The sequence below is a fragment of the Hemiscyllium ocellatum genome, chromosome 27 (genome assembly GCF_020745735.1).
Source record: "Hemiscyllium ocellatum isolate sHemOce1 chromosome 27, sHemOce1.pat.X.cur, whole genome shotgun sequence".
Lineage (NCBI taxonomy): Eukaryota > Metazoa > Chordata > Chondrichthyes > Orectolobiformes > Hemiscylliidae > Hemiscyllium > Hemiscyllium ocellatum.
The window spans coordinates 8,443,431-8,470,600 of record NC_083427.1 but is presented as its reverse complement, the minus strand read 5'-3'; the positions used below and the strand labels follow the sequence as shown (position 1 = coordinate 8,470,600).

At 45.6% G+C, this 27,170-nt stretch overlaps 1 protein-coding gene and 1 long non-coding RNA gene across 2 annotated transcripts in view; both read left to right on the top strand.

The window, feature by feature from the left end:
• LOC132828645 (zinc finger protein 721-like) overlaps positions 1-26,278 on the top strand; it is a 46,638-nt gene extending 20,360 nt beyond the window's left edge. The window contains exons 6-11 of the mRNA XM_060845696.1: positions 2,897-2,918; positions 7,729-7,921; positions 11,227-11,539; positions 11,746-11,965; positions 21,189-21,381; positions 24,614-26,278. Coding sequence (XP_060701679.1) covers positions 2,897-2,918; positions 7,729-7,921; positions 11,227-11,539; positions 11,746-11,965; positions 21,189-21,381; positions 24,614-25,837 — 2,165 coding nt within the window. The 3' untranslated portion in view covers positions 25,838-26,278. The remainder of the gene's footprint in view (positions 1-2,896; positions 2,919-7,728; positions 7,922-11,226; positions 11,540-11,745; positions 11,966-21,188; positions 21,382-24,613) is intronic.
• LOC132828727 (uncharacterized) lies at positions 7,649-15,131 on the top strand. The gene is made up of 3 exons (XR_009646146.1): positions 7,649-7,784; positions 8,956-9,034; positions 12,520-15,131. It is a non-coding gene; the product is annotated as an uncharacterized LOC132828727 (long non-coding RNA).
• Positions 26,279-27,170: the final 892 nt, after the last annotated feature.

Here is a 27,170-nt window from a genome sequence, read left to right as displayed (position 1 = left end):
CTGACCTGTCACATCACGGTCAGAGCATCAGTGCAACGCCTTCCCTTCCTGCTTCCATGGCCTTACTTCTGGTGTCCCAGAGGATCAGTCCTCTGCCTCTTCCTATTCCTAATCCACAGTCTGCTGCTCAAGGACATTGTCTGAAAAACACAGTGTCAGATTTCACATGTGGCTGATGACACCAACAGCCATTGCAACTCTTCCACTGTTACTCAATTCTCAGAGAGTCTTCGTCCCACATCCAGGAGTACACTTGTGGACTTTCCTCCAGCCTAACCTTGTGGAGGCTGAAGCCACTCTTTCAACTTCTGCTCCTCAGCTTCTTATCCTTCTCATGGGCAGGTCATTGTGATGTACAGCATGGAAACAGACCCTTCAGTCCAACCCGTCCATGCTGACCAGATATCCCAACACAATCTAGTCCCACCTGCCAGCACCCGGCCCATATCCCTCCAAGCCCTTCCTAGTCATATACCCATCCAAATGCCTCTTAAATGTTGCAATTGTACCAGCCTCCACCACATCCTCTGGCAGCTCATTCCACACACGTACCACCCTCTGTGTGAAAACGTTGCCACTTAGGTCTCTTTTATATCTTTCCCCTGTCACCCTAAACCTATGCCCTCTAGTTCTGGACTCCCTGACCCCAGTGGAAAGACTTTGTCTATTTATCCTATACATGCCCCTCATAATTTTGTAAACCTCTGTAAGGTCACCCCTTCGCCTCCAACACTCCAGGGAAAACAGCCCCTGCCTGTTCAGCCTTTCCCTATCGCTCAAACCCTTCAACCCTGTTTTACATCTGTTGTCATTACTAATATGTTCTTCTTCCTTCCTTCCTTGTCTGTTTCCCTCCTCTTGATTGCTCTCGGCAATACAGATTCTTCCATTGCTACTGGTTAATTGCCCCATTCTTTATTTCCAGTTATATTAATGAACTTGACCTTCAATAAGAAAACAAAGTTTTGCCATGAATTAGCTTAAATTTCAGTGATTTAATGATTGAACACCTATCTAGGATCAGGTGTGCTTTTGTTGGGCAAGAATATTTAAACTTACATTTTGACATAAGCTTAATTAATTGTATATTGTGCATTTGACATTAAAGTCCATAAATTGAGTTATGCAGTTGTCAGACTAAATGAGGTACTTAACAAGGCTTCTCATTAAAGGAGGACTCGATTACACCCGTAACAGAAAGGAGAAGAAAGAAAACATTATACAAGGACAAGTTTAGGCAGAATGAAAATATGTCTTCAAGTGGTGAGAGTGCAGTTTTGTTTTGGTGATGTGTGCTTGCTGCCTGAACTGTGATTTCAGCTCCTCAGTTAAAGATTCCAACCGATCGAAGGAAACAATAATCTTTAGCTTTATTTATTGTCTTTAGATGGAATCTCAGTATTCATTTTTCATCTTTCAGAAAGTGTGAATGCTGATATTGTTCAGAAATACTATTAAATCTGTATTACATTCATGCATCTGCATTATGTGATCCCTATGATGTTGCTAAATCACAGTGACAGAACTGGATACTATCAGTGCTACTTAGGTGTTGATCTTACCTCGACATTCAAGGTATTGGTACCAGTGAAGTCATCTCCCACCCCCCACCCCCATGACAACTATTTGGAAATTTCAGTCTTCACTTTCTTTTTTTAACATTGCTCTTTCTGAGCATTCTGTATTGGAATAAAGTGAGATACCTGTTGGCCGCTGTTTCACGTGGAGCTAATAGCCGTGGAGTATGAATTGAACATGCATTGAATCTAGACTCAGTATGTCAACAGTCCAACCAGGGAAGCTGTTACATTGGACCTGCTTTTAGGAAATGAACCAGGCCAAGTGAGTGATGTTTCAGTGGGGAGGATTTCAGGGAGGAGTGACCATCATACCATAGTTTTAAGATACTCATGGATTGGAATAACAGCTGTCCTTGGTTGAAGGAGTTTAATTGGGGGAATGCGAACTACAATATTGGGCAGGAACTGGAGGATTTGGGGGTAAATCCACATCGATTATTTTGGACTATTTCAAAAAGCCATTGATAAGAGTTCAGGAGCAGTATGTTCCTGTGAAAATGAAGGATAAATATGGCAAGTTACATGAACCTAAGATTAGATTATTTACAGTGTGGAAACAGGCCCTTCGGCCCAACAAGTCCACACCGACCCACCGCCCACCCATATCGCTACATTTACCCCTTACATAACACTACAGGCAATTTAGCCTGGTCAATTCACCTGACCCGCACAGCTTTGGACAGTGGGAGGAAACCGGAGCACCCGGAGGAAACCCATGCAACACATGGGGAGAATGTATACACTACACACAGACAATTGCCCGAGGCTGGAATCGAACCTGGGTCCCTGGTGCAGTGAGGCAGCAGTGCTAATGTTATGGTTGATAGGAATGGCCAGGACACAGAGAATTTCTCAAGATGATAAGCCTTTATTTGCAAATCAAAGCTGTGGCCATCAGTGCAGACAGCCCTGAAAAGCCTGCGAGTTGTAAATTTCCAGAATTTGAAAGTACTCCTAATTTTTGACTACTGCAGTCACTACTTTTTAATTCACAAAGAATGCTTTACTTTACCTTTCTGACTTCTACTTGCTGTTCCTAATAGTGACAGCATCCATTATTTCTTTGTTGTTTAATACAAACATCAGAACGTTATTTTGAATAATGCAAGTTGCCTCAACCATGACCTGAATGGGATTTGAGGGTGTAATAAATACAGTTTCATCCTCTGGTGAAAATGTATAATGTTAAAGATAGTTAGAACAGCAAATTCTAATTTTAGATACAGATACTCATGAGAGCGAACTGGTTTTGACAATTGTAACTATCATTTTTCAGCATTTGAGTCTAACTTGATCTCACTTGTTTTGCCCTAAAGTAACCTTCAGTCTTGCAGAAAGGTAAACTTAAAGTAACTTTTACACCCTTTTGTTCTTACATTTTCTGGAGGAGGAGCATCATCAATCTATCTGTACAATTGTGGATCCGAAACTTACTTCATAATGCACCTTAAAATTAAGGAGGGAAGGACAAGGAATGGTTGGGGATAGTTAACGTGGTTTTGTGTGTGGGAAATCATGTTTCACTAACTTGCTTGAGATTTTGAAAAGGTGACAAAGAGGATTGATGAAGGTGTTGTTGGACAAGTAAAGCATTCAACAAGGTTCCACATGGTAGACTGGTTAACAAGGTTAGATCACATGCAATACAGGGAGAAGTAGCTCTTTGGATCAAAGAAATGAGCTAAAAGGTAGGAGCCAGAGGTGCAGCGGAGTGTTGCTTTTCAGACTGGAGGCCTGTGACCTCTGGTGTCTCACAGGGATGGGTGCTGAGTTTGCTGCTTTTTGTCATTTATATAAATGATTTGGATGTGAATATAAGAATATGGTTACTAAATTTGCAGATGACACCAGAATTGGTGGTGTAGTGGACACTGAAGGAGATTACCTCAGAATACAGCACCTTGATGAAGTGGGCCGATGGGCCAAGGAATGACAAATGGAGATTAACTGAGATAAATGTGAGGTGCTACATTTTGCTAGGCAAGACGTTTGGGGGCCTGGGGAGTGTTGCTGGGCAAAGCGAGCTTAGAGGACAGGTTCATAGTTCCTTGAAAGTGGGGTTCCAAGTGGACAGGATAGTAAAAGTGGTGTTTGGTATGCATGATCAGTGCATTGAGTATAAGGGTTGGGTGGTTACAGGACATTGGTGAGGCCACTTTTGCAATACTGTGTTCAATTCTGGCCTCCCTGCTGTAAGAAGGATGTTGTGAAACTTGAAAGGGTTCAGAAAAGATTTACGAGCGTGTTGCCAGGGCTGGAGGGTTTGGGCTACAGGGAGAGGCTGAATAGACAAGGGCTATTTTCCCTGCAGTGTCAGAGGCGATGGGATGACCTTCACAGAAGTTTATAAAATCATGAAGGGCATGGATAGGGTGAATAGCCAAGGTCTTTTCCCCAGGGTGGAGGAGTCCAAAACTAGAGGCATAGGTTTAAGGTGAGATGGGAAAGATTTAAAAGCGACCTTACGGGGCACCTTTCTCACGCAGAGGGTGGTACATGTCTGGAGGATGTGGTGGAGGCTGGTACAATTACAACATTTAAAAAGTACCTGGATAGGTATATGAATTGGAAGGGTTTAGAGGGAAATGGGCCACGTGCTGGCAAATGACAAGATTAATTTAGAATATCTGGTTGTACAAGCAGGTTGGATCAAAGGGTCTGTTTCTGTGCTCTTCTGTGTGACTGTATGACAGTGAGAGTCCTGTAGTGTTTATGATGTTCTAACCCTATCCCTGTTCCATTAGCATAACCAATCACACTAAGCCTACATTATTTCCCCTTAACCAATCAGACTCTGCCACAATTGGATTGCTGCAGCTCATCACGTTGGGCTGTGATTGTCTTTCTTCACCTTCTGTCACCTAACAGGCCGCAGTCACGCAAGGCTGACTCGAGCACGTAACCCAGACCTTACACTCACGCAGCATCCCAACATGTTTTACTTTGCAGTTATGTATTCATATTTACCACACTAACCACAGAGCCACCATGCCGCCCCCTCACCCACTGAGCCACCGTGTCGCCCCTTAGTCCTTCGGCATTTCTCCCAGGTGGGGGTATGCAGGGTGGTTTCGGTACCCCAAGTCACATACATGGGCTACAGAGATGTGAGTATAACATCCCGGCTGAGTGTTCAGTGCAGCACTGAGGAACTGCTGCTGTTTCAGAGATGCTGTCGTGCAGATGTGGCAGTAAACCCAATCATGTGGGTGCTGGGGATCGCATGGATTCTCATAAATCGCGGTGAGAGAAGAAAGAAAGGCAGTACCAATCAGCTTTAGCGAGACGTGGGAACCACAGGAGACAGAACGCTTTATCACTTTTTGCAACTCCTTTTTTCAAAAAAAAGGACACACTGTGTTTTTAACCATTGAAAGAAGAGATTATTGTTTCACTGGTTAAGCTAATTTAGTTTGATGTTCTGAATCCTGGAAGTTGCACAAGGTATTTACTTCATTGGATCAAAGAAGAAATGATGAATTTTGTGTAATTAATATGAATGTGAATTTGAAGGCCTGAAGGGGTCCAGGCTGTGCCAACATGGAGACTTCCATTTTCCCTTGTGAGACTTGGACATCGCTGGCTGGCAAGCATTTTTCTATTGTACATTGCTAGTTGCCCCTGGAAAGGTGGTGGTGAGCTGCCTCCTTCAACTGTTGGAGTCCACATGCTGGAAGTTGTCTCTCAATGCAATTATGGAGAGGATTTCAGGAATTTTACTCAACAAAATGAAGGAATGGTGGTATTTGCAAGTCAGGACTGGTGAGTGGCTTGGAGGGGAACATTACATGGGGTGGTTTTCCCATTTATCTGTTGCCCTCATGTAAGTGGTCATTGTTATGAAGATGTGAAGGGTTTTGTACCTTTAAGAGAGATGAAAAGCTAGCAATGACTTAGAGAAGCACAGAGAGTCTGGAACAAGGTAATAACATAACGCTTGGTCACAACAGCTGTCAGATTGGGTTTTAAAGGGTTCACAGTCAGGTACAATAATGGATGCTTCACAGGCCAACAAAGTATGTATGGGATACAAACCCACTTCTCCGAGAAAATGCACTTTCCGCCAAGGGGCCAGTTAATAATGCAGTATACTATGTCGCCATTTCAACTATTGTTGTCCCAAATGAAGTCCTTCTGTCAGTTACTCCTTCTGAAATGCAGTAGCTGTTTGGACTGTTCCAGTAGCTTACTGTTGATGGCAACTTGCACAACAGGGTTACCCCCAGAGTAATCTGAAGGAGCTGCGTCAGTTGGATTAGCGTTACGAGTTGAAGCCTCAAAATATTATTTTGTTTTTGCAATTATATTCAACGGGTGACTCTATTTTCATCCTTGTACTCGGCCTGAAAAGAGGTGTCAATCATCTACCCGAAACCCAACTTCTCAAGAATACTTTTAAAATGTATCAACTTTCAGCACCCAGCACTTTGCTACTGACTTACATCCATTTGCAAGATGTTGTTGTCACTACTTGGAATAAGATTTACCCTCCATCTTTAAATGGTGCAGATGGTTCTGAACCACCTTATGAAACTACGGTAAACCACATGTTGCACATCCGTTAGGAACTGCAAACAGGCTGTCCCGCAACTCTGCCTCGCAACTGAGGAACAGCATCTGGCGAATGGTTTTGTTTTGCCACAGATGCCATCATACTTTTCTGTGCACATGTAATTCAAATCGTTACCTCGAAGCTATGTTCTCATGGCAGTTTACCTCCCATTTTATTTCCCCACTCTCCAGTCCTGTGCAAATGGGATTAATTGTTCCAAATCGATGGAACTGCAGTATTTTCTAGCCCCACACTCTTGACTCTTGATCTCCAGCATCTGCAGTCCTCACTGGAGGGAAACCAGTCACTTGAGTTGAGTGTGGAAAGGGATTCACTCTGTCCTTCAACGTGCAGACACAGTAGTGAATTCCCATCTGACTGAGTTATTGGATTCTGTTGTTCTCCTAGCCACTTCCATTCAGTATGAAGATGGCGGATCATTTAACTCTTTATTCTGTTCCACTTCCTCCCCCTGGCTTTTGATCCCACAAGCTTCAGTTTTTTAACCTGCGGACACTCACCACAGGAATGACTGCACAGTGTTCTCCACAAACAATGTCCCAGATGGACATTTCAATTCTCATTCCACTCATTGATAACATAGAGTCTTTTCACTTGGAATTCTGTGCAGAGTGATTGATTTGTATCCCTACACAACCACCTCTCAATGACTGAAGCCAAAGGAGGAAGATGCTCTTAGCATTCCATGCAGTTGCGAAATATCACAGGAGAGAAGTGGTTTCAGGCAGGATAGGTGATGGCAACGCGGGGTTTTGTTTTCTCTTTATGTTGGTACTACTTGCTAAATGTCCCTATAAGTGCAAGAGAAACCTTTTGACAGAATTTGCCTTATTATTTAAGATCTGTACTACCAAACAACTACAAAATAAGAAGTATAAATGCAATAATGATGCAGCAGACGAGGGACCTGGATTTACATTTGGATAACACTTTAAATGGAAGGACAACTTGAAAAGTGATTCATGATGCAGACAGTATGCTAGGCATTATTAATAGGGGTGGCAGTAGTAGCGTCACCATCGTCTCAGAGGACCATTGGACTGCTCTCATTAGGGAAAAAGGGCTGGTGGTGAATTTAACGAGGGTCACCATAACTCAAGCAAAGTGAGAGGTTGAAGAGGCGGCTCAGTGGCTAACACTGCTGCCTGATAACACCACGGACCCAGGTTTGATTCCACCCTCAGGCACCTGTCTATGTGGAGTTTGCACATTCTCCCAGTGTCTGTCTGGGTTTCCTCCTGCAATCCAAAGATGTGCAGGTCAGTCGAATGGGCCATGCTAAAGTGTGTGCTGGAACATGCAGACTGGGTGGACTGAACAAGGGAATTGCAGTAATAAAGTAATGGCTGGGCCTGGGTTGCATGCACATAGCAGAGCCGATGGGCCAAATGGTCTCCTTCAGCCCTTGAGGTCCTCTCCAATCCCATCATTCCATGGGGGTGAACATACCCATAATCCCCCGCGGTGCAGACCCAGCGGCAGGAGAGCAGTGCGCAGGCGCAGAGTCGGCAGCGACTGGAAAAGGCGCGGAGACGGCGAAGGCGATGAGCTCCGAGAATATCGGTGCTGATGCAGGAAGGAGGAGCCGGCCGATCGCGCTAATACGCTGAGAGATTTCGTGAAGGTCTCGTGTAAGCAGCAAACACCGAGTAGAGTTACCCCGCGCCGCCGTTTGCATCCAAATGACCGACGGCTCCAGGCTTCCTCCCGGCGGCAAGGCCCTTCGCCGCTGCCGCCATCTTTGTTGGGGGCACTGTGGCTCAGACGAGTGCGTGGCCGCCATCTTTGTTGGGGGCAGTGTTTGGAATGAGTGGGCGGAGCTTGCTGCCCATTGTTCAGGATGGAGACAACTTGTCCATCGAGCTGCATCAGCCCTTCACACCCAATGTCTTATTGATGAGGCAGAGAGGCTTCAAAGAAGGAAAGGAAGCAAATCCTGCTTTCCAGATCTCACTGTGCCATGGCTCTCTTTGCTCCATGTGTTCAAAGACACGTCCACCTCCAGACCCAAAACTCAGGACCCTGTGCAGAGTCATCCTCAAATTGAGTGACAGACCAATCACACCAACAGGTGGAGTGCATGGTCATCCAGGGCCAGGAGGAAGGGATGTTTTTAATTTCTATATTGCACTAATAGTAATGGATTTCTCTCAGTGGTTCGCACTGCTGCCTCACAGCACCAGGAACCCGGGTTCAATTTCAGCCTCAAGCGACTGTCTGAGTGGAATTCGTACGTCCTCCCCCTGTCTGCGTGGGTTTCCTCCGGGTGAAAAATGTGTTGCTGGAAAAGCACAGTAAGTCAGGCAGCATCCAAGGAGCAGGAGAATTGACATTTCAGGCATAAGCTCTTTAATTGCCAGAAACGTTGATTTTCCTGCTCCTTGGATGCTGCCTGACCTGCTGCACTTTTCCAGCAACACATTTTTCAGCTCTGATCTCCAACATCTGCAGGCCTCACTTTCCTCCGGGTGCTCTGGTTTCCTTCCACAATCCAAGGATGTGCAAGTTAGGCTGAATTGGCCGTGCAATGTTGCCCATAGTGTGGAAAGTGTAGGTTAGGTGTGTTAGTCAGGGGTAAATGTAGAGTATTAGGATTAGGGAGTGGGTTTGGTGGGATACTCTTCGGAGGGTTAGTGTGGACTTGTTGAGCTGAAGGGCCTGTTACCACACTATAGGGAGCCTCTGATTCTAAGGGTGTTAGATGGGGAGAACCTAACCATTGCAAATTCAAACTAATACAGTGTTTTTTTTTAATGTGTAATCTGCACAGTAAGGAATGACATTTGTAAACTTCATTCACAGGATATTTGAAGAACATTCATGTCTTCTATTGGATGTGAAGATCCGATCATCAGAATCTTGATATTATTTACCTTTGATTGTAAGTATTAAATTCCAGGTTAGTACCACTCACTGCATTAAATTTCTTCCCTCTATATATTGTGGCCAAATTCTGGAATCTGTGATGCATCACCTATGATTCTGAACATTTCTTCATAGAAATGGGAGGAGGTTATTCACCCCTTCAAGCCTGCCCATAATTCCGTACAATCATGGCTGATCTAACACTTCATTGCCTTTTACCAACCCTTCCCCATTTTATTTATTGTCAGGATGTGGCATTATTGCTCATTCCTACAATGCTGTGGGACAGGAGTCAAATGTAGGTCAGACCTGGTAACGATAACTGTTTCCTTAGCTCAACAGAGTTAGTGAACTGGATGGTTATTTCCTGATAATCAGCAATCGTCAGATACTTATTTTCCAGATTTTTATTGAATGCAAATTCCATCATGTGCTGTGGCAGGATTGAAATCCAGACGCTGGATCGTAGTCCAACGATAATTCATGTCAGCCATCACCTCCCATGCTGGTAATCAGAAGACTGTCAATCTCCATGTTAAATATGCTCAAAGACTGAGCTTCCACAGCCTCTGTGGTAGGAAATTCCAAAGGTTCACAACCCTCGAAGTAAAATAAATTCTTCTCATTTCAGATCTATTTGGCACTTTTAGATTGTTGTCCCCCAGCACCCCCTCACCCCCTGATGTAGACTCCCCAGCAATGGGAAATGGTTTACCTGTATTCAGGCAGCACTGTGGCTCAGTGGTTAGCACTGCTGCCTCACAGCACCAGGGTGCCAGGCTCGATTTCAGCTTTGGGCAACTTTCTGTGTGGAGTTTCCACATTCTCCCCGTGTCTGTGTGGGTTCCCTCCGGGTGCTCCGGTTTCCTCCTTCAGTCCAAACATGTGGAGGTCAGGTAAATTGCCCATAGTGTTAGGTCCGTTAGCCAGAGGGAAATAGGCCTGGGTGGGTTTCTCTTCGGAGGATCAGTGTGGACTTGTTGGGCCGAAGGGCCTGTTTCCACACTGTAGGGAATCTAATCGAATCTGTATTCACTTTATCTTTCTCTTAACTATTCAGTAAGCTTCAGTGAGATCACCTGTTATTCTTTGAAACCCTAGAGAATGTAGTCCCAGTTTATCCAGTCTCTCTTCAGAGGACAGTCCCACCATCCCAGGAACAAATTCTGTGAAACTTGTTCCACTCCATCTTTATTGAGAGACCAAAAGTACACGCAGTACTCCAGGGTTGGTAGAACCAAGCTCCTGTATGAGGGGACCAAGGTTTCACTACTGTACTCAAATCCTGTTGTGAGAAACACAAACATTCCACATGCCTCCCTAATAGTTTGACGCATTTGCATGTTAACTTTGATCATAAAAATATACAATCCCTGCAATGTGGAAATGGGCCATTCGGCCCACCAAGCCCACACCGACCCTCTGAAGAGCCTTATCATCAAAGACGTCGAGGTTCCCTTGTAACTCTAGATTTTCCAACCCTTTGCCTTTTCAGAAATAATGTGCACATCTGTTTCTCCGAGGAAAGGGGGAACGTCAAGGCTGGAGATCTGCAATTGTGATGCCAAAGCATATAAGCTCAATGGACTGACAATAGTCAGGTGCTTGATTTTTAATAGTTCAGAATCGATGGTCTGAAGGACCTGTTTCTGTGTTGTAGATCTCTATTACACGATGCTGATATGATTCATATTATTTTGCATTATATTCCAACTGCCATGTCCTTGTCCATTCACATGTCTTCCTGAAACCGCTTTACATCTTCTTCACAGCGCACATGACCCACTTAATTTTGTACCATTGCAAATTGGAAATTTTACATTTCATCCCCACCTCCAAATTATTGATGTGTGCTGTTGATAGTTGGGGCCCAAGTACTGGTCCTTGCAGCATCCCACTAGTCACAGCCTGCCAATGTGAGAAGACCCATTTATTGCTACTTACTGGTTTCTGTTAGCCCTTCATTAATTGAATCTACTTTTGTGTTTTGTGGGCTCTCTCTTACTCCAATTTTTCTGTTCAAAATAAATTTCACAGAGTCTTAGAAGGGGTGGATTTGTAATTGGGTAACAGAAGCGAAGGGCAAATCAGGACCTGTCAGAATTACCAAGTTTTTGGTGACCTGAACATCATCACGATTTGAATATGGAAGGAGAAAGCACTGTTCACAACGGAGAGACGCTGCACACGCCTCCTGGTTGCCGCCAGGATTTCAGCCAGTCTTCTGGTGTGTTGGAACACAGCCAGAAAGAGAAGAAACCTTGGAAGTGTGGGGACTGTGCGAAGGGATTCCGATTCCCGTCCAAACTGGAGGTTCATCGGCGCACTCACACTGGAGAAAGGCCATTCACCTGCTCCAAGTGTGGGAAGGCTTTCACTCAGCTATCACACTTGCGGATACACCAGCTCGTTCACACTGACAAGAGACCTTTTCAGTGCCCAGACTGTGGGAAGTGCTACAAGAGTTCTGATAAACTGACGTCCCATCAACGTGTTCACACAGATGAGAGACTGTTCAGGTGTTCGGGCGGTCATCGCAACTGACTGCTCACCAGAGGGTTCACACCGGGGAGAGGCCGTTCACCTGCTCTGTGTGTGGGAAGGGGTTCAGACGGTCACAGCACCTGCGAGGGCACCAGCGAATTCACACTGGGGAGAGACCGTTCCATTGCCCGGACTGCTGGATGTGCTTCATAAGTTCTAAGGATCTGGTGTCCCATCAACTAGTTCACACTGATGAGAGACCGTTCGTGTGTTCTCACTGCGGGACTGGGTTCAAGAAACCATCCCGGCTGATTGCCCACCAACGGATCCATTCTGGTGTGAGGCCATTCACCTGTTCCGAGTGTGGCAAGGGATTCACTCGCTCATTCCACCTGCGAAGGCACCAGCAGGTTCACACTGGAGAGAAACCTTTTAAGTGTCTGAACTGTGGGAAATGCTTCAAGTATTCTGGGGAACTAATCCGCCATCAACATGTTCACACTGGCGAGAGGCCGTTTCCCTGCTCTGTGTGTGGGAAGAGATTTGCTCAATCATCCACCCTCCTGTCACACCAGAGAACACACACTGGAGAGAAGCCGTTTCCCTGCTCTGTGTGTGGGAAGAGATTTGCTCAAAGATCCTCCCTCCTGTCACACCAGAGAACACACAATGGAGAGAAGCCGTTTCCCTGCTCTGTGTGTGGGAAGAGATTTGCTAATTCATCCACCCTCCTGTCACACCAGCGGATTCACAACTAAGTGCACTGTTTGGAATTTGCTTTTATGTCTGACACAAGTTAATTTCTTTTGAAGAATTCTCCTTCCCCGTTTCTCCTTTAACTTCACCTCAGGGATGACAAACCCACAAGAGTCTCTTTGCCACTGAGATTGAGACAATGTAATCACCTGCTTCTTGCTGCTTCCCTTCCTTGCCCTGATGAATCGAGCAAATTCATGTCAGAGCTGTGAAATCATCCATTCTTCATTTTGTTTCTTATGTCCCCTTGTTCCCTGTCAGCGCTCACCTTGTCCATGAGATCCACCTCCTCTGTCTTGTTCTGAACAAGGAGAAAGTGAGGACTGCAGATGCTGGAGATCAGAGTCGAGAGTGTGGTGCTGGAAAAGCACAGCAGGTCAGGCAGCTTCCGAGGTGCCGGAGAATCGACGTTACGGGCATAAGTCCTGCATCAGGAATGGCGGCAGTGAGACATGAAGAGATTGAGGGCGGATAACAGGCCAGTAGGGGGTGTCCAGGTGGATGGGGTGTATTAGAGATGAGAGAAGGGGTCCTCGATGGGTGGGCGGAAGTCTTGATTGAAAAAAAAAAGGTGAGGCCTTTGCTGAGGACTAAACGTTCATCTTCAGTGAGGGGGAGCCATGGGGTAATGGTAAAGAAATGGCGGACTGGGAGCTAGGACCTGGTGAAGGGCTGGAGCTGGGTGTGGGGGCAGAGAGAGGGCGGATGAAGAGTTTATGTCTGGAATGTTGATGCTCCTGCTCCTCATGCTGCCTGACTTGCTGTGCTTTTCCAGCGTTACACTCGACTTGGTTCTGACCAATGCTGAACTAGTGACAGCATTTACCAAACCGTCCTTGCTCACTAATATTGTTCATGGTTCTCTCTCTTCAAAGACTATCCCACTTCCCTTTCCCTCTGCCGCCATTTACTCATCCTCAAAAAACAACACTTGGCTCAGCCGTCATTGTATCCCATCCCGAATCTCTTCCTGTGAACACTTTGCCTCCTTCTAAATCTGTGTCTATTGTTCCCAGAACTCCATCTTTCAATTCCTCCAGTCAGATTTCATCCCCGTCACCAGAATCAAATTCTTGTCCAAATCACCGATTTTGAAAGTAAGCAATTACTCCTTGACCTTCTTGCCCCGTTCTGAAGCCTTCTACCACACCATCCTCCTGCAGCCCCTCGTCACTGTTCTCCTGCTGAATGGACCTACGCTTTTCTGACTCATTGCTGACCTGTCACGTCACGGTCAGAGCATCAGTGCAACGCCTTCCCTTCCTGCTTCCATGGCCTTACCTCTGGTGTCCCAGAGGATCAGTCCTCTGCCTCTTCCTATTCCTAATCCACAGTCTGCTGCTCAGGGACATCATCTGAAAAACTCAGTGTCAGATTTCACATGTGGCTGATGACACCAGCAGCCATTGCAACTCTTCCACTGTTACTCAATTCTCAGAGAGTCTTTGTCCCACATCCAGGAGTACACTTGTGGACTTTCCTCCAGCCTAACCTTGTGGAGGCTGAAGCCACTCTTTCAACTTCTGCTCCTCAGCTTCTTATCCTTCTCATGGGCAGGTCATTGAGATGTCCAGCATGGAAACAGACCCTTCAGTCCAACCCGTCCATGCTGACCAGATATCCCAACACAATCTAGTCCCACCTGCCAGCACCCGGCCCATATCCCTCCAAGCCCTTCCTAGTCATATACCCATCCAAATGCCTCTTAAATGTTGCAATTGTACCAGCCTCCACCACATCCTCTGGCAGCTCATTCCATACACGTACCACCCTCTGTGTGAAAACGTTGCCACTTAGGTCTCTTTTATATCTTTCCCCTGTCACCCTAAACCTATGCCCTCTAGTTCTGGACTCCCTGACCCCAGTGGAAAGACTTTGTCTATTTATCCTATACATGCCCCTCATAATTTTGTAAACCTCTGTAAGGTCACCCCTTCGCCTCCAACACTCCAGGGAAAACAGCCCCTGCCTGTTCAGCCTTTCCCTATCGCTCAAACCCTCCAACCCTGTTTTACATCTGTTGTCATTACTAATATGTTCTTCTTCCTTCCTTCCTTGTCTGTTTCCCTCCTCTTGATTGCTCTCGGCAATACAGATTCTTCCATTGCTACTGGTTAATTGCCCCATTCTTTATTTCCAGTTATATTAATGAACTTGACCTTCAATAAGAAAACAAAGTTTTGCCATGAATTAGCTTAAATTTCAGTGATTTAATGATTGAACACCTATCTAGGATCAGGTGTGCTTTTGTTGGGCAAGAATATTTAAACTTACATTTTGACATAAGCTTAATTAATTGTATATTGTGCATTTGACATTAAAGTCCATAAATTGAGTTATGCAGTTGTCAGACTAAATGAGGTACTTAACAAGGCTTCTCATTAAAGGAGGACTCAATTACACCCGTAACAGAAAGGAGAAGAAAGAAAACATTATACAAGGACAAGTTTAGGCAGAATGAAAATATGTCTTCAAGTGGTGAGAGTGCAGTTTTGTTTTGGTGATGTGTGCTTGCTGCCTGAACTGTGATTTCAGCTCCTCAGTTAAAGATTCCAACCGATCGAAGGAAACAATAATCTTTAGCTTTATTTATTGTCTTTAGATGGAATCTCAGTATTCATTTTTCATCTTTCAGAAAGTGTGAATGCTGATATTGTTCAGAAATACTATTAAATCTGTATTACATTCATGCATCTGCATTATGTGATCCCTATGATGTTGCTAAATCACAGTGACAGAACTGGATACTATCAGTGCTACTTAGGTGTTGATCTTACCTCGACATTCAAGGTATTGGTACCAGTGAAGTCATCTCCCACCCCCCACCCCCATGACAACTATTTGGAAATTTCAGTCTTCACTTTCTTTTTTTAACATTGCTCTTTCTGAGCATTCTGTATTGGAATAAAGTGAGATACCTGTTGGCTGCTGTTTCACGTGGAGCTAATAGCCGTGGAGTATGAATTGAACATGCATTGAATCTAGACTCAGTATGTCAACAGTCCAACCAGGGAAGCTGTTACATTGGACCTGCTTTTAGGAAATGAACCAGGCCAAGTGAGTGATGTTTCAGTGGGGAGGATTTCAGGGAGGAGTGACCATCATACCATAGTTTTAAGATACTCATGGATTGGAATAACAGCTGTCCTTGGTTGAAGGAGTTTAATTGGGGGAATGCGAACTACAATATTGGGCAGGAACTGGAGGATTTGGGGGTAAATCCACATCGATTATTTTGGACTATTTCAAAAAGCCATTGATAAGAGTTCAGGAGCAGTATGTTCCTGTGAAAATGAAGGATAAATATGGCAAGTTACATGAACCTAAGATTAGATTATTTACAGTGTGGAAACAGGCCCTTCGGCCCAACAAGTCCACACTGACCCACCGCCCACCCATATCGCTACATTTACCCCTTACATAACACTACAGGCAATTTAGCCTGGTCAATTCACCTGACCCGCACAGCTTTGGACAGTGGGAGGAAACCGGAGCACCCGGAGGAAACCCATGCAACACATGGGGAGAATGTATACACTACACACAGACAATTGCCCGAGGCTGGAATCGAACCTGGGTCCCTGGTGCAGTGAGGCAGCAGTGCTAATGTTATGGTTGATAGGAATGGCCAGGACACAGAGAATTTCTCAAGATGATAAGCCTTTATTTGCAAATCAAAGCTGTGGCCATCAGTGCAGACAGCCCTGAAAAGCCTGCGAGTTGTAAATTTCCAGAATTTGAAAGTACTCCTAATTTTTGACTACTGCAGTCACTACTTTTTAATTCACAAAGAATGCTTTACTTTACCTTTCTGACTTCTACTTGCTGTTCCTAATAGTGACAGCATCCATTATTTCTTTGTTGTTTAATACAAACATCAGAACGTTATTTTGAATAATGCAAGTTGCCTCAACCATGACCTGAATGGGATTTGAGGGTGTAATAAATACAGTTTCATCCTCTGGTGAAAATGTATAATGTTAAAGATAGTTAGAACAGCAAATTCTAATTTTAGATACAGATACTCATGAGAGCGAACTGGTTTTGACAATTGTAACTATCATTTTTCAGCATTTGAGTCTAACTTGATCTCACTTGTTTTGCCCTAAAGTAACCTTCAGTCTTGCAGAAAGGTAAACTTAAAGTAACTTTTACACCCTTTTGTTCTTACATTTTCTGGAGGAGGAGCATCATCAATCTATCTGTACAATTGTGGATCCGAAACTTACTTCATAATGCACCTTAAAATTAAGGAGGGAAGGACAAGGAATGGTTGGGGATAGTTAACGTGGTTTTGTGTGTGGGAAATCATGTTTCACTAACTTGCTTGAGATTTTGAAAAGGTGACAAAGAGGATTGATGAAGGTGTTGTTGGACAAGTAAAGCATTCAACAAGGTTCCACATGGTAGACTGGTTAACAAGGTTAGATCACATGCAATACAGGGAGAAGTAGCTCTTTGGATCAAAGAAATGAGCTAAAAGGTAGGAGCCAGAGGTGCAGCGGAGTGTTGCTTTTCAGACTGGAGGCCTGTGACCTCTGGTGTCTCACAGGGATGGGTGCTGAGTTTGCTGCTTTTTGTCATTTATATAAATGATTTGGATGTGAATATAAGAATATGGTTACTAAATTTGCAGATGACACCAGAATTGGTGGTGTAGTGGACACTGAAGGAGATTACCTCAGAATACAGCACCTTGATGAAGTGGGCCGATGGGCCAAGGAATGACAAATGGAGATTAACTGAGATAAATGTGAGGTGCTACATTTTGCTAGGCAAGACGTTTGGGGGCCTGGGGAGTGTTGCTGGGCAAAGCGAGCTTAGAGGACAGGTTCATAGTTCCTTGAAAGTGGGGTTCCAAGTGGACAGGATAGTAAAAGTGGTGTTTGGTATGCATGATCAGTGCATTGAGTATAAGGGTTGGGTGGTTACAGGACATTGGTGAGGCCACTTTTGCAATACTGTGTTCAATTCTGGCCTCCCTGCTGTAAGAAGGATGTTGTGAAACTTGAAAGGGTTCAGAAAAGATTTACGAGCGTGTTGCCAGGGCTGGAGGGTTTGGGCTACAGGGAGAGGCTGAATAGACAAGGGCTATTTTCCCTGCAGTGTCAGAGGCGATGGGATGACCTTCACAGAAGTTTATAAAATCATGAAGGGCATGGATAGGGTGAATAGCCAAGGTCTTTTCCCCAGGGTGGAGGAGTCCAAAACTAGAGGCATAGGTTTAAGGTGAGATGGGAAAGATTTAAAAGCGACCTTACGGGGCACCTTTCTCACGCAGAGGGTGGTACATGTCTGGAGGATGTGGTGGAGGCTGGTACAATTACAACATTTAAAAAGTACCTGGATAGGTATATGAATTGGAAGGGTTTAGAGGGAAATGGGCCACGTGCTGGCAAATGACAAGATTAATTTAGAATATCTGGTTGTACAAGCAGGTTGGATCAAAGGGTCTGTTTCTGTGCTCTTCTGTGTGACTGTATGACAGTGAGAGTCCTGTAGTGTTTATGATGTTCTAACCCTATCCCTGTTCCATTAGCATAACCAATCACACTAAGCCTACATTATTTCCCCTTAACCAATCAGACTCTGCCACAATTGGATTGCTGCAGCTCATCACGTTGGGCTGTGATTGTCTTTCTTCACCTTCTGTCACCTAACAGGCCGCAGTCACGCAAGGCTGACTCGAGCACGTAACCCAGACCTTACACTCACGCAGCATCCCAACATGTTTTACTTTGCAGTTATGTATTCATATTTACCACACTAACCACAGAGCCACCATGCCGCCCCCTCACCCACTGAGCCACCGTGTCGCCCCTTAGTCCTTCGGCATTTCTCCCAGGTGGGGGTATGCAGGGTGGTTTCGGTACCCCAAGTCACATACATGGGCTACAGAGATGTGAGTATAACATCCCGGCTGAGTGTTCAGTGCAGCACTGAGGAACTGCTGCTGTTTCAGAGATGCTGTCGTGCAGATGTGGCAGTAAACCCAATCATGTGGGTGCTGGGGATCGCATGGATTCTCATAAATCGCGGTGAGAGAAGAAAGAAAGGCAGTACCAATCAGCTTTAGCGAGACGTGGGAACCACAGGAGACAGAACGCTTTATCACTTTTTGCAACTCCTTTTTTCAAAAAAAAGGACACACTGTGTTTTTAACCATTGAAAGAAGAGATTATTGTTTCACTGGTTAAGCTAATTTAGTTTGATGTTCTGAATCCTGGAAGTTGCACAAGGTATTTACTTCATTGGATCAAAGAAGAAATGATGAATTTTGTGTAATTAATATGAATGTGAATTTGAAGGCCTGAAGGGGTCCAGGCTGTGCCAACATGGAGACTTCCATTTTCCCTTGTGAGACTTGGACATCGCTGGCTGGCAAGCATTTTTCTATTGTACATTGCTAGTTGCCCCTGGAAAGGTGGTGGTGAGCTGCCTCCTTCAACTGTTGGAGTCCACATGCTGGAAGTTGTCTCTCAATGCAATTATGGAGAGGATTTCAGGAATTTTACTCAACAAAATGAAGGAATGGTGGTATTTGCAAGTCAGGACTGGTGAGTGGCTTGGAGGGGAACATTACATGGGGTGGTTTTCCCATTTATCTGTTGCCCTCATGTAAGTGGTCATTGTTATGAAGATGTGAAGGGTTTTGTACCTTTAAGAGAGATGAAAAGCTAGCAATGACTTAGAGAAGCACAGAGAGTCTGGAACAAGGTAATAACATAACGCTTGGTCACAACAGCTGTCAGATTGGGTTTTAAAGGGTTCACAGTCAGGTACAATAATGGATGCTTCACAGGCCAACAAAGTATGTATGGGATACAAACCCACTTCTCCGAGAAAATGCACTTTCCGCCAAGGGGCCAGTTAATAATGCAGTATACTATGTCGCCATTTCAACTATTGTTGTCCCAAATGAAGTCCTTCTGTCAGTTACTCCTTCTGAAATGCAGTAGCTGTTTGGACTGTTCCAGTAGCTTACTGTTGATGGCAACTTGCACAACAGGGTTACCCCCAGAGTAATCTGAAGGAGCTGCGTCAGTTGGATTAGCGTTACGAGTTGAAGCCTCAAAATATTATTTTGTTTTTGCAATTATATTCAACGGGTGACTCTATTTTCATCCTTGTACTCGGCCTGAAAAGAGGTGTCAATCATCTACCCGAAACCCAACTTCTCAAGAATACTTTTAAAATGTATCAACTTTCAGCACCCAGCACTTTGCTACTGACTTACATCCATTTGCAAGATGTTGTTGTCACTACTTGGAATAAGATTTACCCTCCATCTTTAAATGGTGCAGATGGTTCTGAACCACCTTATGAAACTACGGTAAACCACATGTTGCACATCCGTTAGGAACTGCAAACAGGCTGTCCCGCAACTCTGCCTCGCAACTGAGGAACAGCATCTGGCGAATGGTTTTGTTTTGCCACAGATGCCATCATACTTTTCTGTGCACATGTAATTCAAATCGTTACCTCGAAGCTATGTTCTCATGGCAGTTTACCTCCCATTTTATTTCCCCACTCTCCAGTCCTGTGCAAATGGGATTAATTGTTCCAAATCGATGGAACTGCAGTATTTTCTAGCCCCACACTCTTGACTCTTGATCTCCAGCATCTGCAGTCCTCACTGGAGGGAAACCAGTCACTTGAGTTGAGTGTGGAAAGGGATTCACTCTGTCCTTCAACGTGCAGACACAGTAGTGAATTCCCATCTGACTGAGTTATTGGATTCTGTTGTTCTCCTAGCCACTTCCATTCAGTATGAAGATGGCGGATCATTTAACTCTTTATTCTGTTCCACTTCCTCCCCCTGGCTTTTGATCCCACAAGCTTCAGTTTTTTAACCTGCGGACACTCACCACAGGAATGACTGCACAGTGTTCTCCACAAACAATGTCCCAGATGGACATTTCAATTCTCATTCCACTCATTGATAACATAGAGTCTTTTCACTTGGAATTCTGTGCAGAGTGATTGATTTGTATCCCTACACAACCACCTCTCAATGACTGAAGCCAAAGGAGGAAGATGCTCTTAGCATTCCATGCAGTTGCGAAATATCACAGGAGAGAAGTGGTTTCAGGCAGGATAGGTGATGGCAACGCGGGGTTTTGTTTTCTCTTTATGTTGGTACTACTTGCTAAATGTCCCTATAAGTGCAAGAGAAACCTTTTGACAGAATTTGCCTTATTATTTAAGATCTGTACTACCAAACAACTACAAAATAAGAAGTATAAATGCAATAATGATGCAGCAGACGAGGGACCTGGATTTACATTTGGATAACACTTTAAATGGAAGGACAACTTGAAAAGTGATTAATGATGCAGACAGTATGCTAGGCATTATTAATAGGGGTGGCAGTAGTAGCGTCACCATCGTCTCAGAGGACCATTGGACTGCTCTCATTAGGGAAAAAGGGCTGTTGGTGAATTTAACGAGGGTCACCATAACTCAAGCAAAGTGAGAGGTTGAAGAGGCGGCTCAGTGGCTAACACTGCTGCCTGATAACACCACGGACCCAGGTTTGATTCCACCCTCAGGCACCTGTCTATGTGGAGTTTGCACATTCTCCCAGTGTCTGTCTGGGTTTCCTCCTGCAATCCAAAGATGTGAAGGTCAGCTGGTTTGGCTATGCTAAATATACAGACTGGGTGGACTGACCAAGGGAATTGCAGTAATAAAGTAATAGCTGGGCCTGGGTTGCATGCACATAGCAGAGCCGATGGGCCAAATGGTCTCCTTCAGTCCTTGAGGTCCTCTCCAATCCCATCATTCCATGGGGGTGAACATACCCATAATCCCCCGCGGTGCAGACCCAGCGGCAGGAGAGCAGTGCGCAGGCGCAGAGTCGGCAGCGACTGGAAAAGGCGCGGAGACGGCGAAGGCGATGAGCTCCGAGAATATCGGTGCTGATGCAGGAAGGAGGAGCCGGCCGATCGCGCTAATACGCTGAGAGATTTCGTGAAGGTCTCGTGTAAGCAGCAAACACCGAGTAGAGTTACCCCGCGCCGCCGTTTGCATCCAAATGACCGACGGCTCCGGGCTTCCTCCCGGCGGCAAGGCCCTTCGCCGCTGCCGCCATCTTTGTTGGGGGCACTGTGGCTCAGACGAGTGCGTGGCCGCCATCTTTGTTGGGGGCAGTGTTTGGAATGAGTGGGCGGAGCTTGCTGCCAATTGTTCAGGATGGAGACAACTTGTCCATCGAGCTGCATCAGCCCTTCACACCCAGTGTCTTATTGATGAGGCAGAGAGGCTTCAAAGAAGGAAAGGAAGCAAATCCTGCTTTCCAGATCTCACTGTGCCATGGCTCTCTTTGCTCCATGTGTTCAAAGACACGTCCACCTCCAGACCCAAAACTCAGGACCCTGTGCAGAGTCATCCTCAAATTGAGTGACTGACCAATCACACCAACAGGTGGAGTGCATGGTCATCCAGGGCCAGGAGGAAGGGGTGTTTTTAATTTCTATATTGCACTAATAGTAATGGATTTGTCTCAGTGGTTCGCACCGCTGCTACACAGCACCAGGAACCCGGGTTCAATTTCAGCCTCAAGCGACTGTCTGAGTGGAATTCGTACGTCCTCCCCCTGTCTGCGTGGGTTTCCTCCAGTTGAAAAATGTGTTGCTGGAAAAGCACAGTAAGTCAGGCAGCATCCAAGGAGCAGGAGAATTGACATTTCAGGCATAGGATCTTCAATTGCCAGAAACGTTGATTCTCCTGCTCCTTGGATGCTGCCTGACCTGCTGCGCTTTTCCAGCAACACATTTTTCAGCTCTGATCTCCAACATCTGCAGGCCTCACTTTCCTCCGGGTGCTCTGGTTTCCTTCCACAATCCAAAGATGTGCAAGTTAGGCTGAATTGGCCGTGTAATGTTGCCCATAGTGTGGAACGTGTAGGTTAGGTGTGTTAGTCAGGGCTAAATGTAGAGTATTAGGATTGGGGAGTGGGTTTGGTGGGATACTCTTCGGAGGGTTAGTGTGGACTTGTTGAGCTGAAGGGCCTGTTACCACACTATAGGGAGCCTCTGATTCTAAGGGTGTTAGATGGGGAGAACCTAACCATTGCAAATTCAAACTAATACAAGTGTGTTTTTTTAATGTGTAATCTGCACAGTAAGGAATGACATTTGTAAACTTCATTCACAGGATATTTGAAGAACATTCATGTCTTCTATTGGATGTGAAGATCCGATCATCAGAATCTTGATATTATTTACCTTTGATTGTAAGTATTAAATTCCAGGTTAGTACCACTCACTGCATTAAATTTCTTCCCTCTACATATTGTGGCCAAATTCTGGAATCTGTGATGCATCAACTATGATTCTGAACATTTCTTCATAGAAATGGGAGGAGGTTATTCAGCCCTTCAAGCCTGCCCATAATTCCGTACAATCGTTGCTGATCCAACACTTCATTGCCTTTTACCAACCCTTCCCCATTTTATTTATTGTCAGGATGTGGCATTATTGCTCATTCCTACAATGCTGTGGGTCAGGAGTCAAATGTAGGTCAGACCTGGTAACAATAACTGTTTCCTTAGCTCAACAGAGTTAGTGAACTGGATGGTCATTTCCTGATAATCAGCAACCGTCAGATACTTATTTTCCAGATTTTTATTGAATGCAAATTCCATCGTGTGCTGTGGCAGGATTCACATCCAGACGCTGGATCGTAGTCCAACGATAATTCATGTCAGCCATCACCTCCCATGCTGGTAATCAGAAGACTGTCAATCTCCATGTTAAATATGCTCAAAGACTGAGCTTCCACAGCGCTCTGTGGTAGAAAATTTCAAAGGTTCACAACCCTCGAAGTAAAATAAATTCTTCTCATTTCAGATCTATTTGGCACTTTTAGGTTGTTGTCCCCCCGCGCCCCCTCACCCCCTGATGTAAACTCCCCAGCAATGGGAAATGGTTTACCTGTATTCAGGCAGCACTGTGGCTCAGTGGTTAGCACTGCTGCCTCACAGCACCAGGGTCCCAGGCTCGATTTCAGCCTTGGGCAACTTTCTGTGTGGAGTTTCCACATTCTCCCCGTGTCTGTGTGGGTTCCCTCCGGGTGCTCCGGTTTCCTCCTTCAGTCTAAACCTGTGGAGGTCAGGTAAACTGCCCATGCTAAATTGCCCAAGTGTTCGGTCCGTTAGCCAGAGGGAAATAGGCCTGGATGGGTTGCTCTTCGGAGGATCAGTGTGGACTTGTTGGGCCGAAGGGCCTGTTTCCACACTGTAGGGAATCTAATCGAATCTGTATTCACTTTATCTTTCTCTTAACTTTCAGTAAGCTTCAGTGAGATCACCTGTTATTCTTTGAAACCCTAGAGAATGTAGTCCCAGTTTATCCAGTCTCTCTTCAGAGGACAGTCCCACCATCCCAGGAACAAATCTGGTGAAACTTGTTCCACTCCATCTTTATTGAGAGACCAAAACTACACGCAGTACTCCAGGGTTGGTAGAACCAAGCTCCTGTTCGATGGGACCAAGGCTTCATTACTGTACTCAAATCCTGTTGTGAGAAACACAAACATTCCACATGCCTCCCTAATAGTTTGACGCATTTGCATGTTAACTTTGATCATAGAAATATACAATCCCTGCAACGTGGAAATAGGCCATTCGGCCCACCAAGCCCACACCGACTCTCTGAAGAGACTTATCATCAAAGATGTCTAGGTTCCCTTGTAACTCTAGATTTTCCAACCCTTTGCCATTTCAGAAATAATGTGCACATCTGTTTCTCCGAGGAAAGGGGGAACGTCGAGGCTGGAGATCTGCAATTGTGATGCCAAAGCATATAAGCTCAATGGACTGACAATAGTCAGGTGCTTGATTTTTAATAGTTCAGAATCGATGGTCTGAAGGACCTGTTTCTGTGTTGTAGATCCCTACTACACGATGCTGATATGATTCATATTATTTCGCATTATATTCCAATTGCCATGTCCTTGTCCATTCACATGTCTTCCTGAAACCGCTTTACATCTTCTTCACAGCGCACATGACCCACTTAATTTTGTACCATTGCAAATTGGAAATTTTACATTTCATCCCCACCTCCAAATTATTGATGTGTGCTGTTGATAGTTGGGGCCCAAGTACTGGTCCTTGCAGCATCCCACTAGTCTCAGCCTGCCAATGTGAGAAGACCCATTTATTCCTACTTACTGGTTTCTGTTAGCCCTTCATTAATTGAATCTACGTTTGTGTTTTGTGGGCTCTCTCTTACTCCAATTTTTCTGTTCAAAATAAATTTCACAGAGTCTTGGAAGGGGTGGATTTGTAATTGGGTAACAGAAGCGAACGGCAAATCAGGACCTGTCAGAATTACCAAGTTTCTGGTGACCTGAACATCATCCCGATTTGAATATGGAAGGAGAAAGCATTGTTCACAGCGGAGAGACACTGCACACGCCTCCTGGTTGCCGTCAGGATTTCAGCCAGTCTTCTGGTGTGTTGGAACACAACCAGAAAGAGAAGAAACCTTGGAAGTGTGGGGACTGTGCGAAGGGATTCCGATTCCCGTCCGAGCTGGAGGTTCATCGGCGCACTCACACTGGAGAAAGGCCATTCACCTGCTCCAAATGTGGGAAGAGGTTCACTCTGTTATCCCATCTGCTGACCCACCAGAGGGTTCACACAGGAGAGAGGCCGTTCACCTGCACCGAGTGTGGGAAGGCTTTCACTCAGCTGTCGCACTTGCTGAAACACCAGCTCGTTCACACCGACAAGAGACCTTTTCAGTGCCCAGACTGTGGGAAGTGCTACAAGAGTTCTGATAATCTGACGTCCCATCAACGTGTTCACACGGATGAGAGACTGTTCAGGTGCTCTCAGTGCGGGACTGGGTTCGGGCGGTCATCGCACCTCACTGCCCACCAGCGGGTTCATACCGGGGAGAGGCCGTTCACCTGCTCTGTGTGTGGGAAGGGGTTCACACAGTCAACCCACCTGCTGAGGCACCACCGAATTCACACTGGGGAGAGACCGTTCCATTGCCTGGACTGCGGGATGTGCTTCACAAGTTCTGAGGAACTGGTGTCCCATCAACTAGTTCACACTGATGTGAGACCGTTCATGTGTTCTCACTGCGGGACTGGGTTCAAGAAATCATTCCAGCTGACTGTCCACCAACGGATCCATTCTGGAGAGAGGCCATTCACCTGCTCCGAGTGTGGCAAGGGATTCACTCGCTCATTCCACCTGCTAAGACACCAGCAGGTTCACACTGGAGAGAAACCTTTTAAGTGTCTGAACTGTGGGAAATGCTTCAAGAGTTCTGGGGAACTAATCTGCCATCAACGTGTTCACACTGGAGAGAGGCCATTCAGGTGCTCTCACTGTGGAACAGGCTTCAGGTTATCATCTCATCTCACTGTGCACCAGCGTATTCACACTGGAGAGAGGCCGTTTACCTGCTCTGTGTGTGGGAAGACATTCACTCAGTCATCTAACCTTCTGGCACACCAGAGAACACACACTGGAGAGAAGCCGTTCGCCTGCCCCGTGTGCAGGAAGAGATTTGCTCAGTCATCCAACCTCCTGGCACACCAGCGGATTCACAGCTAACTGCACTGTTTGCAATTTGCTATTATGGTCACATAGACTAGGTTCCCTACAGTGTGGAAAGAGGCCCTTTAGCCCAACCGACCCTCCAAAGAGTAACCCACCCAGACCCATTTCCCTCTGACTAATGCACCTAACACTACAGACAATTTAGTGTGGTCAATTCACCTGACCTGCACATCTTTGGACTATGGGAGGAAACTGGAGCACCCGGAGGGAAGCCACACAGACACAGGGAGAATGTGCAAACTCCACACAGACAGTTGCCCGAGGCGAGAGTTGAACCTGGGTCCCTGGTGCTGTGAGGCAGCAGTGCTAACCACTGAGCCACCATGCCACCCGATGTGGATCTGTTTCTGTTGATGTTAATAATCTAGAGCTCAGTCATAGGTGTTAAAATGCTGGTTAACGGTCAAATAAATCCGACTTGTGTTGCATACACTACGTTTTGAGTCTTTTTTAATATGTCTGACACAAGTTATTTTCTTTTGAAGAATTCTCCTTCCCCATTTCTCCTTCAACTTCACCTCAGGGATGACAAACCCACAAGAGTTTCTTTGCCACTGAGATTGAGACAATATAATCACCTGCTTCTTGCTGCTTCCCTTCCTTGCCCTGATGAATCGAGCAAATTCATGTCAAAGCTGTGAAATCATCCATTCTTCATTTCGTCTCATGTCCCCTTGTTCCCTGTCAGCGCTCACCTTGTCCATGAGATCCATCTCCTCAGTCTTGGTCTGAACAAGGAGAAAGTGAGGACTGCAGATGCTGGAGATCAGAGTCGAGAGTGTGGTGCTGGAAAAGCACAGCAGGTCAGGCAGCATCCGAGGTGCAGGAGAATCAACGTTACGGGCATAAGTCCTGCATCAGGAATGGCAGCAGTGAGACATGAAGAGATCAAGGGCGGATAACAGGCCAGTAGGGGGCTGTCCAGGTGGATGGGGTGTATTAGAGATGAGAGAAGGGGTCCTCGATGGGTGGGCGGAAGTCTTGATAGAAAAATTGGTGGAAGAAATGTTTACGGTCATGACATGTGTCGAACACATTAATCCGGGAATGTAGGGGGATGAAGGTGAGGCCTTTGCTGAGGACTAAACATTCATGTTCAGTGAGGGGGAGCCCTGGGGTAATAGTCAAGAAATGGCGGACTGGGAGCTAGGACCTGGTGAAGGGCTGGACCTGAGTTTGGGGGCAGAGAGAGGGCTGATGAAGAGTTTATGTCTGGAATGTTGATGCTCCTGCTCCTCATGCTGCCTGACTTGCTGTGCTTTTCCAGCGCTACACTTGACTTGGTTCTGACCAATGCTGAACTAGTGACAGCATTTACCAAACCGTC